Raw genomic sequence first — 16700 nt, forward strand, 5'->3', positions numbered from 1 at the left:
ATGTGGATTGGACTTATCGATTTCTACAAAAATACGTTTATTATAGTCCAGGAAAAAGTGATGTGTGTTTAAACAGGAAATGTTTTTGATTAGGAAGTGAGTTGTAATTCGTATTTGCTAAAGGTGTTGGGTTGAGGGAAAAATGGGTTAAATCAATATAAATAAAAGATACAAATATTGAGAAATATAAATATATTAGTAAATTTGCTTTACACATAATTTTTTTTTATTTTGTTGCACTATCTTTGAAATTATCTCTCTCTAGATAATGTAGTTATCTCGAACACAATCAACAATTTCTTTTTGATCAATAAGTTTTAATATAGAAAATAAATTCCTTACTAAAAACCGTGATGACACTAAAATTATGAAGAAATTAAATGAGTATTTATATTGCAACCAAAACGATAGTTTTGATTAATCAGATTTAGTGCAAATTTGAGGTGAATAGTTTTCTATAACGCATTCCAGTTTATTTCAAACTTGTGCTTTACTTATAGATTTCTTAAAATGTTGGGTTTAAACGATGATCATCTATATCACACAAGGTTTGATCCCACCGCTAAATTTTCGCTAAATTTAACATTTCCATTTCTTTATTAGATCTCGTGCTTATCCAGAAAGAACACCACATCACATCGAGATGTTTCCAAACGATACCATCAAATCGCGTTTAGAAACTTTTAAAAGTTACCCAAAACACCTTCGCCCAAAACCAAAGGATTTAGCCCAAGCGGGTTTTTTTTACACCCAAGATGCAGATAAAGTGGTTTGTTTCGAATGCGGGCTTGGTTTAAATGATTGGGAACCCGACGACGACGCTTGGTTGGAACACAAAAAATTCTCACCTAATTGTATGTTTATAAAAAACGGGGGAGTTAAAGCGTTTTTGGAATTAAGAGAAAGCAAAGAAGAAGAGATTGAAGTTAAAAAAATCGATGGAGATGAGGAAACCGATAATTTACTGTGTGTTATTTGCCGGGAACGAACAAGAAATGTTTTGTCGATTCCTTGTAGACATTTAACGACCTGTGAAGAGTGTAATGATGAGTTGTGTTTGTGTACGGTTTGTGGACGTGAAGAAAGACAAAGAATTATTCTTTCTTATGAGACAGTTAAAAAAAGAATAATTACAACATAACCTAAAAATTAATTTAATTTTAATACAATATGAAGTTAGTTTTGAATTATATCGATAAAAAATTACTAGATTTAAGTTGGTAATTAATGTGATTTGACATTTCTAAATAAATTAGAAATTGGAAGCGTCAATTTTAAGTTAATTAATCTAATTTAACTTAGTATTTAAAGAATAACATCGATATAAAAGTAAGTACTATTTATTTATTGTTTATTTTTAATGGGTACTAAAAGATAGGTTTTGTTTTAGGTAAAAATATCTTTGTGGAATTTAAGAACGGAAATCGCAGGTAGATTACAGCACGTGCTTACTGTACACGTGGCCCACGTTGATGCACTTCTGATGGTTGCCTTCTGCTTCTTTCCGTGCAAAAGAACCCAACGAAACGGCTGCAATAGCAGCTGTTGCGATCACCTGGTGCCTGAAACATCGTCTCACATCCAGCAGCTGTCGAATACAAATCGAAAACCCAAACAATTTCTTTTTTAAGTAATATTTACAATTCCATAAAATAAAATTTTTAAGTTTCATAAAAAAAATCGACCGCTTTCGATAATTCTTTTTATTAAGTTTCTCTTATTGTCAATTATTTTCAGACCGGATGTTATTGATGCAAGAGGGGGAGTTTCCTACGTTTTAAACAACACCTAAAAGGATAGAAAAGGATTACCACGGAAGCCGTGAATGGAATTTCTTAAGTAGGACGGGAACGGCCGACGGTGACCGATCCTTCTCCTCTCCACCGCGGTTTTCCATCGTAAAGGAACGGAATTCAAAAGTAAACCGAGTGGAGAGAAGCGGTTTCTCAAAGCTTCGACAACGCCGCACCGCTTTCTACTTTGAGAGAAGTCTCAAAAAGGTGTGATCAGAAGAGAAATTCTATTAATTTTTATTAATCGCATCAAATTTGAAGCACAAAATTAATAATTTCGTTAAAAGAAGTGTTTAAAAAATAGGAACAATCGCTATTGTTCTTTATTTTTATTTTTTTTTGCGTTGATAAGAATAATTTTGATAACAAAAAAAAAGAGAAAAGTTGAAAAGAAGAAAAGAATCTAAAAATAAAGAATTTAAATTGGAGTTGGAGGTTGCAAGAACGATTTCCAGGCTTTATAAGGAGACAAGAATCATTGGATTGCAAAAGGTAAGATTTCTAATTTTTACGTAATAAAAAATTCAAATAAAAAGAAACTCAAAAGAGACGTTTATAAATAACAACGTAACATAACCTCATTAGTTAAAATCGAAATCAATGTTTAAATTAATGTTTACCAAAAAGTTTGATTAAGGGAATTCTTATTTATCTTATCAATATTGTTTTTGAAAAATAAAGAAATTGTTCGTTTTGAATTTCAAAGCGGTTATTCACTCCGGTGATTCCGTTTCCTGTAATTTCAAAGTGCAATCGCCGAGTTCACCAGATTAGAAAGCGGAATTACCCTCGCCGCGCCGTTCTAGTACCGTACGATTCTTGTCTTCTTCTTTAATAGGACGTTCAATTATTGAAGAATAAGAAAATTTTATTGCTTCCGCAAATACAAACATTGTTTTAATAATTATTCTTAAACGAAAAAAGATATTAAATGTTGTGTGTTAAGAAATCTTTAGCACAGCTGCCTCCAATTTAAAAAAAATACTATTTATCCGGCTTGTTTCTAACAAGTGTTTCTAGTTTCTAATCAATTCAAATTATAAATACAGATAATATTATTGTACTGTTATTGGAACAATTCGTGACCAATGTTTGATGATTTTATCTTCTTCAAATAGTTGGGAATTTTAAATAGCCTAGATTTGTAATGTTTTTTTCTAAGAAACTTTAATCTTTATTAAATTCCTTTATTTTTATATTTATGTATGTATAGTTGCTCACAAAATTGATTATACAGGGTAATGGAAGATAATTGTGAATATTTCAAATAATTATTAATTTATTTTAAAGTTTGTGATATATTATATACCGGGAATTTCATATAACTCGCAATATATGAATACACTAACCATAGTTACGAAACTACTCATCACGTGCTAATGATAGTGCTAGTGCAATACTAGAACTAACATTAGACCTAGAACTAGAATCATTCGGATTTAGCCGCACGTCTCTCAAGACGGCTAAATCCGAATGATTCTAGTTGTAGGTCTTGTGTTAGTTCTAGTAATAGTCCTAGTGTAAAACTAGAACTAACACTAGACCTAGAACTAGAATCATTCGGATTTAGCCGCACGTCTCTCAAGACGGCTAAATCCGAATGATTCTAGTTGTAGGTCTTGTGTTAGTTCTAGTAATAGTCCTAGTGTAAAACTAGAACTAACACTAGACCTAGAACTAGAATCATTCGGATTTAGCCGCACGTCTCTCAAGACGGCTAAATCCGAATGATTCTAGTTGTAGGTCTTGTGTTAGTTCTAGTAATAGTCCTAGTGTAAAACTAGAACTAACACTAGACCTAGAACTAGAATCATTCGGATTTAGCCGCACGTCTCTCAAGACGGCTAAATCCGAATGATTCTAGTTGTAGGTCTTGTGTTAGTTCTAGTAATAGTCCTAGTGTAAAACTAGAACTAACACTAGACCTAGAACTAGAATCATTCGGATTTAGCCGCACGTCTCTCAAGACGGCTAAATCCGAATGATTCTAGTTGTAGGTCTTGTGTTAGTTCTAGTAATAGTCCTAGTGTAAAACTAGAACTAACACTAGACCTAGAACTAGAATCATTCGGATTTAGCCGCACGTCTCTCAAGACGGCTAAATCCGAATGATTCTAGTTGTAGGTCTTGTGTTAGTTCTAGTAATAGTCCTAGTGTAAAACTAGAACTAACACTAGACCTAGAACTAGAATCATTCGGATTTAGCCGCACGTCTCTCAAGACGGCTAAATCCGAATGATTCTAGTTGTAGGTCTTGTGTTAGTTCTAGTAATAGTCCTAGTGTAAAACTAGAACTAACACTAGACCTAGAACTAGAATCATTCGGATTTAGCCGCACGTCTCTCAAGACGGCTAAATCCGAATGATTCTAGTTGTAGGTCTTGTGTTAGTTCTAGTAATAGTCCTAGTGTAAAACTAGAACTAACACTAGACCTAGAACTAGAATCATTCGGATTTAGCCGCACGTCTCTCAAGACGGCTAAATCCGAATGATTCTAGTTGTAGGTCTTGTGTTAGTTCTAGTAATAGTCCTAGTGTAAAACTAGAACTAACACTAGACCTAGAACTAGAATCATTCGGATTTAGCCGCACGTCTCTCAAGACGGCTAAATCCGAATGATTCTAGTTGTAGGTCTTGTGTTAGTTCTAGTAATAGTCCTAGTGTAAAACTAGAACTAACACTAGACCTAGAACTAGAATCATTCGGATTTAGCCGCACGTCTCTCAAGACGGCTAAATCCGAATGATTCTAGTTGTAGGTCTTGTGTTAGTTCTAGTAATAGTCCTAGTGTAAAACTAGAACTAACACTAGACCTAGAACTAGAATCATTCGGATTTAGCCGCACGTCTCTCAAGACGGCTAAATCCAAATGATTCTAGTTGTAGGTCTTGTGTTAGTTCTAGTAATAGTCCTAGTGTAAAACTAGAACTAACACTAGACCTAGAACTAGAATCATTCGGATTTAGCCGCACGTCTCTCAAGACGGCTAAATCCGAATGATTCTAGTTGTAGGTCTTGTGTTAGTTCTAGTAATAGTCCTAGTGTAAAACTAGAACTAACACTAGACCTAGAACTAGAATCATTCGGATTTAGCCGCACGTCTCTCAAGACGGCTAAATCCGAATGATTCTAGTTGTAGGTCTTGTGTTAGTTCTAGTAATAGTCCTAGTGTAAAACTAGAACTAACACTAGACCTAGAACTAGAATCATTCGGATTTAGCCGCACGTCTCTCAAGACGGCTAAATCCGAATGATTCTAGTTGTAGGTCTTGTGTTAGTTCTAGTAATAGTCCTAGTGTAAAACTAGAACTAACACTAGACCTAGAACTAGAAACATTCGGATTTAGCCGCACGTCTCTCAAGACGGCTAAATCCGAATGATTCTAGTTGTAGGTCTTGTGTTAGTTCTAGTGATAGTGCTAATGTAAAACTAGAACTAACACTAGACCTAGAACTAGAAAATGTGTTGTTCACTGATGAGACTAAAATTAATCTTAGGGGTTCAGACGAAAGACAAATACTTTGGAGGAAACCAAATTGTTAGCTCAAAATCATGAATTTGGTGGGAACAATTTAATTCAATAATGCTGTGGGGAACAATGGTGCAGCCAGCGGCACTGGAACTATGGAGTTTATTGAGAGAAATATGACAAAATCTAGTTATTGGGATATTTTAAAACGTAATTTATGTCAAAGCTCTCAAAAACTCAACCTACCGACTGTGTTCTGGCTCCAACCACCACAGCCTCCGGATATAAATCCTATTGAACATTTATGGGGAAAAGTTAAGGTTCAGTTAAAAAATAATAAGCAAAAAGTTAGTGAACCTAAACTTAATCACTTTTGCTTAACTATATCTATACTCAATTTTGTGAGCAACTCTATAATATAATATAGTTTAAACGTCATTCATTTTTAAAGTTGACAATTAAACGTCAAAAATGACTTTTATAACCCTAAAAAGTTTCGTTGCTAACGTCAGAGTTAGTGGAAAAAACATTTCAATTCGATTTTGACGTTTCTTAAAAGTGAGGTTAAATAACAACAAAAACATTTCGAAGTGTGATTTAGCAAAAGAAAAAAATACAAACACACTAACCCTGTATTATTATTTTGAAAAGAAAAATGATTCAACCGCATACCATCACGCGCCGGCTTCAACTTGCATACACACACATAAATATTCTCTCATAAATATTTAGAGTGGTTTTTTTAACGGCCTACGCTCCACGTGAGTCGGAAAAAATGTCTCGAAAGGTTTTCTTAGGCACCTCTCTTTGTATTGCTGCGTAGATGTCGTTAAAACGCATTCAAAAAATCGGTATTTGTATACCAAGGTCGAATGGTTTGCTAAATGCTAATTGTTACACGAATTGCGCGTCCGGTCTTTAAAAGCATTACGTAATTTATCGAAAAATTATTGCGCAGAATGGTTTTTTTTGTAGGTGATATTACGTCAACTTTATTTGGAACCATGAGATCATTTTGGGAAGGTCGGAGATATCGAATTAAATCCATTTTATTTTTTTTTTTGTAGGGGGTTTAATTTATTTTTTAAAATGAAGGAATTAGAAAAAATGCGGGTTCATAGAACTTTTATTACTAATTGTGATAGGAAACGATTCGTCACTATGACTAAAATTTATTTAATTTAAAATTTTTAATCTCAAATTAAAACCTAGAAATCAACAATCGGTAACCATTTCCTGTTTGAAATCGCAAAAAAAATGTACGAAAACAAAAGGATATAAAGATAAACCCGTGGGAATGGGGCCCACACAATACCCCCACATACACACCACGAGAAGTAGTTTGATTCCGAAGAATCGACGTCGTCGTCGTCCCACGTTGCGTGGGAGTAACGCTTAATAAAACGCGTAAAACCCTTTTTATTTATTTATAACGTAACCAAGTAGTTGTTAATTTTTTAAAGCGGTACCTTCAAAGCAAAACTTAAAAATCGGCTTCCCTTTTTTTGTATCCACCTGCTTTATTTAATCCGAGAAAAGCGGAGAACGAACCATAAAAGGTAAACTGTATAAAACGGGCCGAAATATTTCGGGGCCGGTTCTCTCTCTTTCTTGTTACCACCGTCCTCGACGACGACGTCGGTTTGGTTCTTCTTTTTTAAGAGGTTACGTTCCCATGGTACAAAAGAGCAAAAGTTTATGGGTATAAAGCTTGGCGTAGACGATACAAATTCCGTTCACATGTACTGGATTATAAAACAAACTTTACTTCTTTTCAAATTTATTTTTTTTTAATAACTATTTACAAAACAAATTTAAAATTAAATAAGAAATAAATTAAAATTTAATTCTTATTTAATCACTTTTTGAGATAATCACGGAAAATAACCAAACTTAATCATCATAAACAAAGAAGAGGAGTAAAAATAACAAAAATAAAATACACCATCTGGACTTCGAGTTGAACAGATCTTTTTCGAGTTATATGACTAAATCTAAATAATTATGAATAATTAAATTTGGATTAAATTTTATTTGACATTTCTGTTATAAATATCCATGAAATCAGTCAAGTATGTTCCTAGGTACCAAAATCAATCGATAACCAGCAAAGTTGGTTGGTAGGCAGACCAACAAAGATCTTATATAGATCATTATGACGTGCGGCTAAATCCAAATGATTCTAGTTCTAGGTTTAATGTTAGTTCTGTTACTTCTGATCACAGTTCAATTGATGAATCCAGTGCTAGCACTGAATAGAAATATATTTAAGCAACACAATGATCTAGTCTATCTAATGGAAATAGATTTATGATATTATACAAATTAGCAATAAGATCTCGAGTAGTAAAAAGTTTACCATAATAAGCTCTATAAATTGTGTAACTAGGTGAATTCGAAACACAACTCAACAGATTTCGTACCAAATTGATTCTAGAGCCGAATTTGCAATTTCTTTCAATCCACAATTTTTTTCCACAAAGATTACGGAAAGTCCACAAAGATGATCTAGCTTTGTGTAAAACTCCCTGCAGATGTCCACATCGATAACCTAACCTAAAAGACATTGAAGCCTCAAATTAAAAAATATTTATTTAAAGATAAATGTACTTACAAATTATTTTTGCTTGTTTTAGGTTATCCTTTATTTATAGTTTATCTTTATTTCTTATTATATTTAATGCAAATATATCCAATTTTAATCAATTTTAATAATCGCCTTGACGTTTCTCACATATTCGTTGCTTAGCAACCAAGAATAATCTCAAATAAATCAAAGAAATTTTATTTTACATAAAATAGTAATAAATTTAAAAATACTCCCTCTTTTTTCTTGAATTTCTTCAATTTTCAACAAAAATAGTTTATTTTATAATCATGAATATTTAAATCCAATTTAGATTAAATTTTATTTGACATTTCCGTTATAAATACCCATGAAATTAGTCTGTTATATTCCTAGCTACCAAAATCAATTAATAACCTAACCTAAAAGACATTGAAACGTCAAATTAAAAAATATTTATTTAAAAATATACTTACAAATTATTTTTATTTGGTTTAGGTTATTCCTTATTTACAATTTATCTTTATTTCTTATTGTATTTAATTAAAATATTTCCAATTTCATTCGATTTTTAATAACCACCTTGACGTTTCTCACATATTCGTTGCTTAGCAACCAAAAATAACCTCAAATTCATCAAAATTTTATTTTATATAAAAAAGTAATAAATATGAATCATTTTTCCTAATTTCTTTATTTTTAAACAAAAATCGTTTATTTTATAGTTATGATTAATAATTGAAATCAATTTGGATTAATTTTCCTCGATATTTTCGTTGTAAATATCCGTGAAATTAGTCAAGTATACTCACAGGTACCAACCAAATTAAATTTTATTTTAAAACAAAATGTTTAAACAAAAATTATTTTATAGTTATAAAGTCATAAACAAAGAACACAAGTAAATATAACAAAAAAAAAATAAACCATCTGGACTTCGAGTTGACCCGATCTTTTTCTTTGATGAACTCAAAGTCGTCTTTGTTTTCCCTTTAAAAACCCGTATTTATAAATACAAATTGAACTTTGTATCTCTCTCTCGCTCATCATCGTCATTTTGCATCATTTTATTCTGTTGTGTACCAGACAGAAGGTCGTGTAAAACGGTCATAGTCGGTGAACTCGCTTCGTCCCCGTTGCTCGCTAGCGCCACGTCGCGTTGTTGTGAACGAGATCGACGGCGGCGGCGCGTTGCTTTCAACTAAAAACTGGTGGGGATAAAACCGAAACGAATGAAGAGGGAATTTACAAATGGCGCCCACCGCCTGCTAGTTTAAGATTTTCTAGTCTCGCGTTTGCGACGATACAGTGCGCTTAAAATACGCTTACACAACCTTAGTTATATACAAGTTTTTTACGGTCATCACGGGTTTTATCATCTCATGTAAGTATCCTTTGATTGAATGATAAAAACGGTTGTTTTTGATACGGTCAATAGATTATAAAAGGTGGCGACGAATATGTTCACGTGATGGTGACGTGAAGGACGATTATTTTCCCATTCATAAGACACGTACCGGTCATTCTTTTTCCTTTTATTATTTCAACAAAATAAATAATCGTTTGTTACAATTATTATATTCTTTATAATTAAACGATTCATGTAATCAAAAAAACTAGATCGTAACCCATAGATATCTTTGACCCATATGGTTTCTTTTATTTTCTTTTTTGTTTTAAAATGGCGGTTCTAAAACTATATTTTTTTCATGTTTTTTTTTTTGTATCATTATTTCGTTTGAGGAATGTGGATTTTTTTGAAAAAGTATACGGTCATTCAGCGATTGGTATGGAATGTAGTCGGACGGGTCTTGAGACGCTGGGTGGCCCCCCCGGGTGCGAGGGGTAGTGGAGTGGGGGGGTCTTTGGAATGTTGAAAACTATGAATGGAGCCGATCGAGCGGTGTTGCCGTCGTTGCCGCCGTTCCCACGGATTGCTCGCTAGAAAAATCCATGAGCTCAGCCTCTCTCTCGACGACGGCGACGGCTGTTACAGTCTCCCCGGAGGCTGGGGCCGCCGCCCGACTCTCCGATTCCTATCCGCATATAGTCACATTCTACGCGGTTGGTTCATTTGCGACGTTGCCCCTTTTTTCTCTTTTAATCTTTCCTTCTTCAGCCTTCTCAGAAAAACCGTTCTTTTTGAGATGAAGAATTTTTAAAACAGTTACTCCTTTATTCACAGTTCTTCTTGTGTTTAATTAAAACGTTCCCAACATTATTTTTATCAATAAAGTTCCATTCCATTTTTCAATAATGACAATTCTTCCATATTTATTTCGTTGCCTAGCAACCAAAAATAACGTCAAATTTATTAAAGAAATTTTATTTTACTTTAAACAATAACAAATATAAAAAATACTCACTTATTTTACCTTAATTTCTTTGATTTTAAACAAAATTGTTTATTTTATAATTATTAATCAAATTTAAATCCAATTTGGTTTAAATTGACTTTGACATTTTCGTTGTAAACACCCATGAAATTAGTCAAGCATATTCCAAGATACCAACAAATTTAAAATTTGAATCTTATTTTTTCGGGTTTAACTGAAGATGCATGGCTAAACCCGATTGTTTCTAGTTCTAGGTCTAGTGTTACTTCTAGTTTTAACTGTTATTCAGTGTTACATTGTTGTATATTTTCATTGAACTAAAACTATAACTAACACGACCAATTCCATTCCACAAGACTAAAATTCCATTCCATTTTTCAATAATGACAATGACAATTCTTCCATATTTATTTCGTTGCCAGGCAACCAAAAATAACCTCAAATTTATTAAAGAAATTTCATTTTACTTTAAAGAAATAATAAATATAAAAAATACCTTAAAAAATTTCCTTAATTTCTTTGATTTTAAACAAAATTATTAATTTTATAGTTATTAATAAAATATAAATCCGATTTGGTTTAAATTTACTTCGACATTTTCGTTGTAAATACCCATGAAATTAGTCAAGCATATTCCAAGATACCAACCGATTTAAAATTTGAATCTTATTTTAAAACTAATTAAAATTATAAATAATTAACATCTTCATTAATTAAAAATACTTTCGTATTTATTGATACTAATTTATTAATTAGTTTTATATTAATCAATTCTAAAATAATCAATCGACAACCTAACCTAAAAGGCATTAAAACGTCACAATGACATAACCTAAAAAAAAGTAAATTAACTTTTTAATAGATTTTTTATTTAAATTTACTTAAATACTATTTCCTCTTGTTTCAGGTTAAATTTAGTCATATCCGCAACATGACGTCCTCACTGTTGGGTTCGTACGCAAACAACCATAACCTCCTTACATCGATAAAGGATGAAATAGCAGCAAATTTATTAATGCAAAATTATATTCAACGTTTAAATACGTTTGAAGGTTGGTCTGTTTCGTTCATTGGTAAGGAAACGTTAGCCGAAGATGGTTTTTATTATTTCGGTGAAGGCGATAAAGTTCGTTGTGCATTTTGCGGCGTAGAAATTGGTCGTTGGGAGCGCGGAGACGTTCCAAACGCCGAACATCGTCGTTGGAATCCAAATTGTCCGCTTTTGAACAACAGCGTACGGCTTAATTTGTGTATAGGTGTTGACGATTGTGGTTATAAAATGGATGATAATCGGTTTAGAAAGGAAGAGGGTGAAGAAAGAAATTTATCGGTTTTATTAAATAATTTGGGGATTGAAACGAACATAACGGTTTCACATCCGAATTATGCACTTTTTGATAAGAGGTTAGCTTCTTTTGAACATTGGCCCGTTTCGATAAAGCAAAAACCGAAAGATTTAGCTTCGGCCGGTTATTATTATACAGGATATGGTGATCAAACTGTATGTTTCCATTGCGGGTTGGGTTTAAAAGCATGGCAAGAAGACGATGATCCATGGGAACAACACGCTTTATGGTCTGAAAAATGTGTGTTTTTAAGATTACAAAAAGGCGTTGAGTATATTAAAGAAATCAAAGAGAAACATCATTCCGGATTTATGGAGAATTCGATTCCTTCTTCACCGACAAGTAGTGTACAAGCACAAGAAATGTGTGCAAGTTTAAATATCGATATCACAAAACGAAGAAATTCTTCAGTTCAAACTCAAAACGGCATTATTAATGATACCAAAGAAGCTGTAACCGCAGCGTCTTCTTCTTCTTCTTCATCATCGAGTAATAAAAGTGTTCCTCTATGCGGTATTTGCTACGTTAATGAACGTTCAATAGTAAATCTGCCTTGTAGGCACATGATAGCGTGTGTCGATTGTGCGGCGACTGCTACAACGTGCCCGGTTTGTAGACAAGAAGTACGCGCTTGCGTTAAAGCTTTCATGGCTTAAAAGAGACTTTGATTTTATACTTTTGGTTAAAAGAAATAATAAGAGAACACGCGTATTACGTTTTTCCTTATCCTGTACTCCAGATAATAATGTATTTTGTCCTCCTAGTCAAAGAACAAGAGCTTTTTTAGGAATCTCATATCACGTTCTAACGATTTTTTTAAACTACTACTATTTGTATATTGAATGTTAACTAATGACTCTTTATAAGTGGTAACCACAAATACACACACAGAACACGCACTGATTTTTACCCAATTTCGTATTCGATTTTTGATAATAATATTATTATTAAAAAAGGAACAATTTAATTATTATTATTAATGTAATCGCCTGAAATAGAAATGTGTAAAAGCGAGATGAGTGAGTTTTTGGTAATAATATTTATTGCGAACTGTGGGTTTTTTAATAAGATGTATTTATGAAAAATATGGGAGAGTGAAAAAGTTTTTTTTAATTTTAGATTGAACGTTATGGATCATTCGAGACCTTTTTTGATTTAGTACAAAAATAAATCTTTTCTTTGCCTGTTTGTGTGGTGAAGTAAACTTTGTGTGATGTAAAAATTTAAGTTTTTTTAATGAAGGATGATTGCGTACAGATGAAAATGTGAATAACAAGATAAAAAGAACTAAAACTGTACATAATTCCTATACTTTTGTCTCCAAAATAGACTAGTTTAGTTGTAATGATGATTGATAATATAGATTTATTGTTAAAATTATTTTTAATTTTTTTCCTTTCATTTAATTTTCTACAAAAAAAAGTTAATAGGGGCGAAATAGGCGGGAAAACTTGGGATTTAGCCTGGTTCTTTCCGACCTTCCTAGAAATTGATATTTTATACCTGCCGGCGCTAAAATTCCCGGAAATATTTCACAATCTTGACATAATCGTGTTTATCTTTTCGAGTGATTTATTTACGTTTCAGAAATTTTATGGCGCCTTAAATTTGTTTGTAGTGAATTCAAATAAGAAAATGATTAGAAATTAAAACTTAAAAATAATCTTTATAACCTAAAATTTTAAATTTAGGTTAAACACGTTACGCCATCTATTAACAAGTAGAACTTGTCAAAGAATGATTGTAAAGTTAGCTTCAGCACCACAATTAGTTGATCGATTCGTCATTACCGAATTAATAATTGATTAAAAATATATTGAAATTCGAATTTGATGATATCGCCGATTAATACATATAATATCCTAACCTTACCACATTCTTTATTAACATTGGTAATAATTTAAAAATGTTGTGGATTTTTAATACCATTTAAACGTTCATATGGTAATTAGCACCATCTTTCTTTCGTTACCCGAATTAAAAAACGTCATATTACAAAATAACCTCAAAAACTTAAATGAAATTTAAATTAAAATTATTTTTAAGTAAATTTGGATTAAGATTAAATTTTTTCATGTATATAACGGTTATTTCGAAAAATTTCATATTTTTTCTAATTATTCTGTTTATTAAAAATGTAATTCGTGTTGCTATGGAGATTTGACGTTTCAATCAAATTTTTGACGTTGACGTTCTACCTTTTCAAATACAGTATGCGCCAAAATATTTTATTATTGTTATTAGCAGTCTAGACAGTGTTCATAACGAATTATTTTCTTAAATTTTATCTTTAGATGATGATGAAATGGTTGAGGATGATACATCAACATCACAAGGTAACAGACCAACTCTTTGCTATAGTAACCGACAATGTCGGTGCATTGATTAAAGCAAGAAATATACTTCATGAAAAGTATAAACATATTTCTGTTTATGGATACATTGCTCATACGCTAAATTTGATAATTGGAGACATTTCAAAAATGAAAATCATTTCCTGCCATTTCCTTAAAATTACTTGTGAAAACGCGATGGGGATCAATTATTCATAATTTAAAAAGTCTTCTTGATACAAAATATGCATTAAAAGAATTAGCCGTTTATGAAGCAGAAGATAAACTCATTGTCAGTGAACGAGTTTCAAAGTTGATATTAAATGAGGATATTTTTTGGGTAAAAGTTTCAAACCTTTATCACCTAACAAACACTAATGTTAAATACATAACCCAACTAGAAGGAGATAAAATAAAGTTAAGCTAAGTAGCTGAATGCTTTTATGAGTTGGAAAGTCATTTTGAGCTTACGGCTGAACGAACCATTCGATTTTATACGACATTGAAGTGATTTGGAAACGTTGTCAGAGTTTTTTTGCCCACTGTTTATTCATCCAAATGTTCCTGGCATGAAAAATCTTTCGTTTCTGAGTAACAGTAAGAGGTGTACCATCATTATCTTCAATGAAATAGCACACCATTTCCTGAGACTGCACACCAAATCGTCACCGTGTCTGGCCTCTTGAAACCAAAAAAGCGAATTGTTTGGCGATTAATACGTGACTTATTAATTTTAGTTAAATAATTAAAACAACCAACATTTATAACAACTCTTTATTGAATCATGTCTTAAAAATCAACACACAGGCATCGGTCGACGACGTTCATAAAAAAAAAAACGTTTTAAACCCACCACAGACGAGAAAAAAACGTAGGTGTATTACAAAGTGTGACGGACGATTATATTTATTTTGAAAAATACCTATTGCCTTTGTTAAAATTGCAAAAACGGGGCAATCAACAAATTTGTCCCACTTAATTTTCGGCCAAAGAACTATTTTATTTACAATAAGCGTTTTATTATTTTTATATTTTCATTATTTATTTATATTTTTTTAATTCTCATTAATTATTGTTCTCAGGTACATCAGGACATGATTTTTATTAATTAATAATTAATAAATTGAATTTTTCACACCCCTCGTCCCAGGGAATAATTTAAATATAATGAATTAATTGACAGATTATTTACAAAAAAATGATATATCGAAAAACTATCTCAATTAAAGTAATCAGCAAAAGTACACAACCAGTTCTTATTAAACACTAATTCTTTTATGCGATAAGCGAGTTAAATTATATATTACAAGCTGAAGAATTTAATTTTTTATACAAAAAAAATCACTTCCACATTCACATCATTAAAATCACTTCACAACTTTTTTTTTTGATATGAATAGTCTTTTATTATTATAATTAAATACAACCCCAAACTACATTTTTTTTGTTCATTAAGGCTTTCATGATCCCATTTTTAAACCTTCAATATTAACAATAACCTGAACAACATATCCGTTAGGAATTTTCGCTTCTTCCACATGTAATTTATCCCCCAACAATTTTCCACCGTAAAACCATCTTTGTCTCGACGATTCAATTCCTTCCTGACTTTGTAATTTCTTTTTGCACACTCCGATTGTATCAGTCGAGTACACAGCCAGTTTTACATCCATGCAATTATGAGATAATCTCAATTTTAATACAGTTTCTGAACCACCTTCGACCGGTTCTGAACATTCAGCTGGGGAATCTCTTCCATTATCTTCTTTTACAATGTTAATCGGATAAGAGAGACAATAAATGGGGACTTGGTATCTCGAACCTAATTCATCATAACATTCTGTTAAGTAGCCGTTCGGTACTGAAACGCTCGCTCCATCTAAAATTGCTTGGGCTAATTCGTAATCTTTTGATTCGGCAGCTACCGCTGCGGCTCTAAGTGCATCCCAAATTTCTTTGCGACCGTCAAACGCCGGTGCTGTATCCCAAAATTCGTCTCGTTTACTACGAAGTTGACCTTCCGTTAATGGCACATCGGATTTCCAACGAATTGTTTCGTGACATAAAGGATGATTTTTTCGAGTACTTCCTATAAAAAATTTTTGACATCAATAAAAAAATTAACACATAACCTCTAAAGGAAATGTCAAATAATTTTTTTCAATGTTTAATTTAATCTTTGTACTTGTGAATAATTAACGAATTGAATTAAGTTAATTAACATGCGAATCACGTACGAAATTGTCGTGGATGAAGGTTAAAAAATTAATTAATTTTTTTTTGGGATAAATACCTGTGTATGGCCTGGAATTAGACCCGGAGTCCTCGATAGCCCCGCTTCGACCGCGGGAAACACCTATGCAGCCGCCCATTGTCCCAACGGGGGCACCCGTACGGGCATCTCACACGATCCGCGATCCTCCGCTGCGAATATCCCCGTCAAATTATCCATTTTCTGCCCATTATTCGTTCTTGTCCGTAACAGAATGACAGATATGACAGGAGGGTTTCATGTAGATGTCGCTTTATTACTGTTTTTGTAATGTTTACCAATTTATGAAGATAAAAGTCCCTACTTTTTTTTCGTTTTAATTATTTAAAAAAAAATATTATTTTAAATTTATTAACTTAACACGTTAATTTTGTACTATTTTAAAAGCACGTGAACTTTTTAAATTACGTAAGAAAAATTGTTTAAAAATTAACACCTAAGTTTAATCCCTAACCTAACTAAATTAAGTAACCAAAGTTGTTTTAATCAGTTATCACTATTTCTCAAAAGTTTTATTTATAATTTCAATAAAATATCATTAATTTGTATTATCTGTAGTGTTATTTTATCAACATTTCTATTA

The 16700-nt window shown here is 32.1% G+C and overlaps 2 protein-coding genes and 1 long non-coding RNA gene across 4 annotated transcripts; 1 reads left to right on the top strand and 2 right to left on the bottom strand.

Moving 5' to 3' along the window:
• Positions 1 to 7: 7 nt before the first annotated feature.
• LOC111416059 (death-associated inhibitor of apoptosis 1) lies at positions 8 to 12892 on the top strand. The gene is made up of 7 exons (XM_071195308.1): positions 8 to 96; positions 501 to 548; positions 604 to 1129; positions 1312 to 1329; positions 1391 to 1430; positions 2161 to 2285; positions 11074 to 12892. The coding sequence occupies exons 1-7, from the start codon at positions 80 to 82 to the stop codon at positions 12166 to 12168; spliced, it is 1869 nt and encodes a 622-aa protein (XP_071051409.1). The 5' UTR covers positions 8 to 79; the 3' UTR covers positions 12169 to 12892.
• LOC111416053 (uncharacterized) lies at positions 7277 to 10601 on the bottom strand. Of its 2 annotated transcripts, XR_011639901.1 has the most exons (5): positions 10197 to 10601; positions 8307 to 10116; positions 7879 to 8252; positions 7624 to 7820; positions 7277 to 7557 (listed from the first exon to the last, which is right to left on the bottom strand). It is a non-coding gene; the product is annotated as an uncharacterized lncRNA (long non-coding RNA). The 2 variants fall into 2 exon arrangements; XR_011639900.1 differs by having other exon boundaries at positions 7277 to 7820.
• A 2246-nt stretch (positions 12893 to 15138) lies between the features above and the next one.
• LOC111416108 (ubiquitin domain-containing protein 1) lies at positions 15139 to 16378 on the bottom strand. Its single transcript, XM_023048060.2, has 2 exons — positions 16139 to 16378; positions 15139 to 15934 (listed from the first exon to the last, which is right to left on the bottom strand). The coding sequence occupies exons 1-2, from the start codon at positions 16215 to 16217 to the stop codon at positions 15306 to 15308; spliced, it is 708 nt and encodes a 235-aa protein (XP_022903828.1). The 5' UTR covers positions 16218 to 16378; the 3' UTR covers positions 15139 to 15305.
• Between the last annotated feature and the right edge of the window lie 322 nt (positions 16379 to 16700).

Source organism: Onthophagus taurus, chromosome 3, assembly GCF_036711975.1.
Source record: "Onthophagus taurus isolate NC chromosome 3, IU_Otau_3.0, whole genome shotgun sequence".
Classification (NCBI taxonomy): Eukaryota; Metazoa; Arthropoda; class Insecta; order Coleoptera; family Scarabaeidae; genus Onthophagus; species Onthophagus taurus.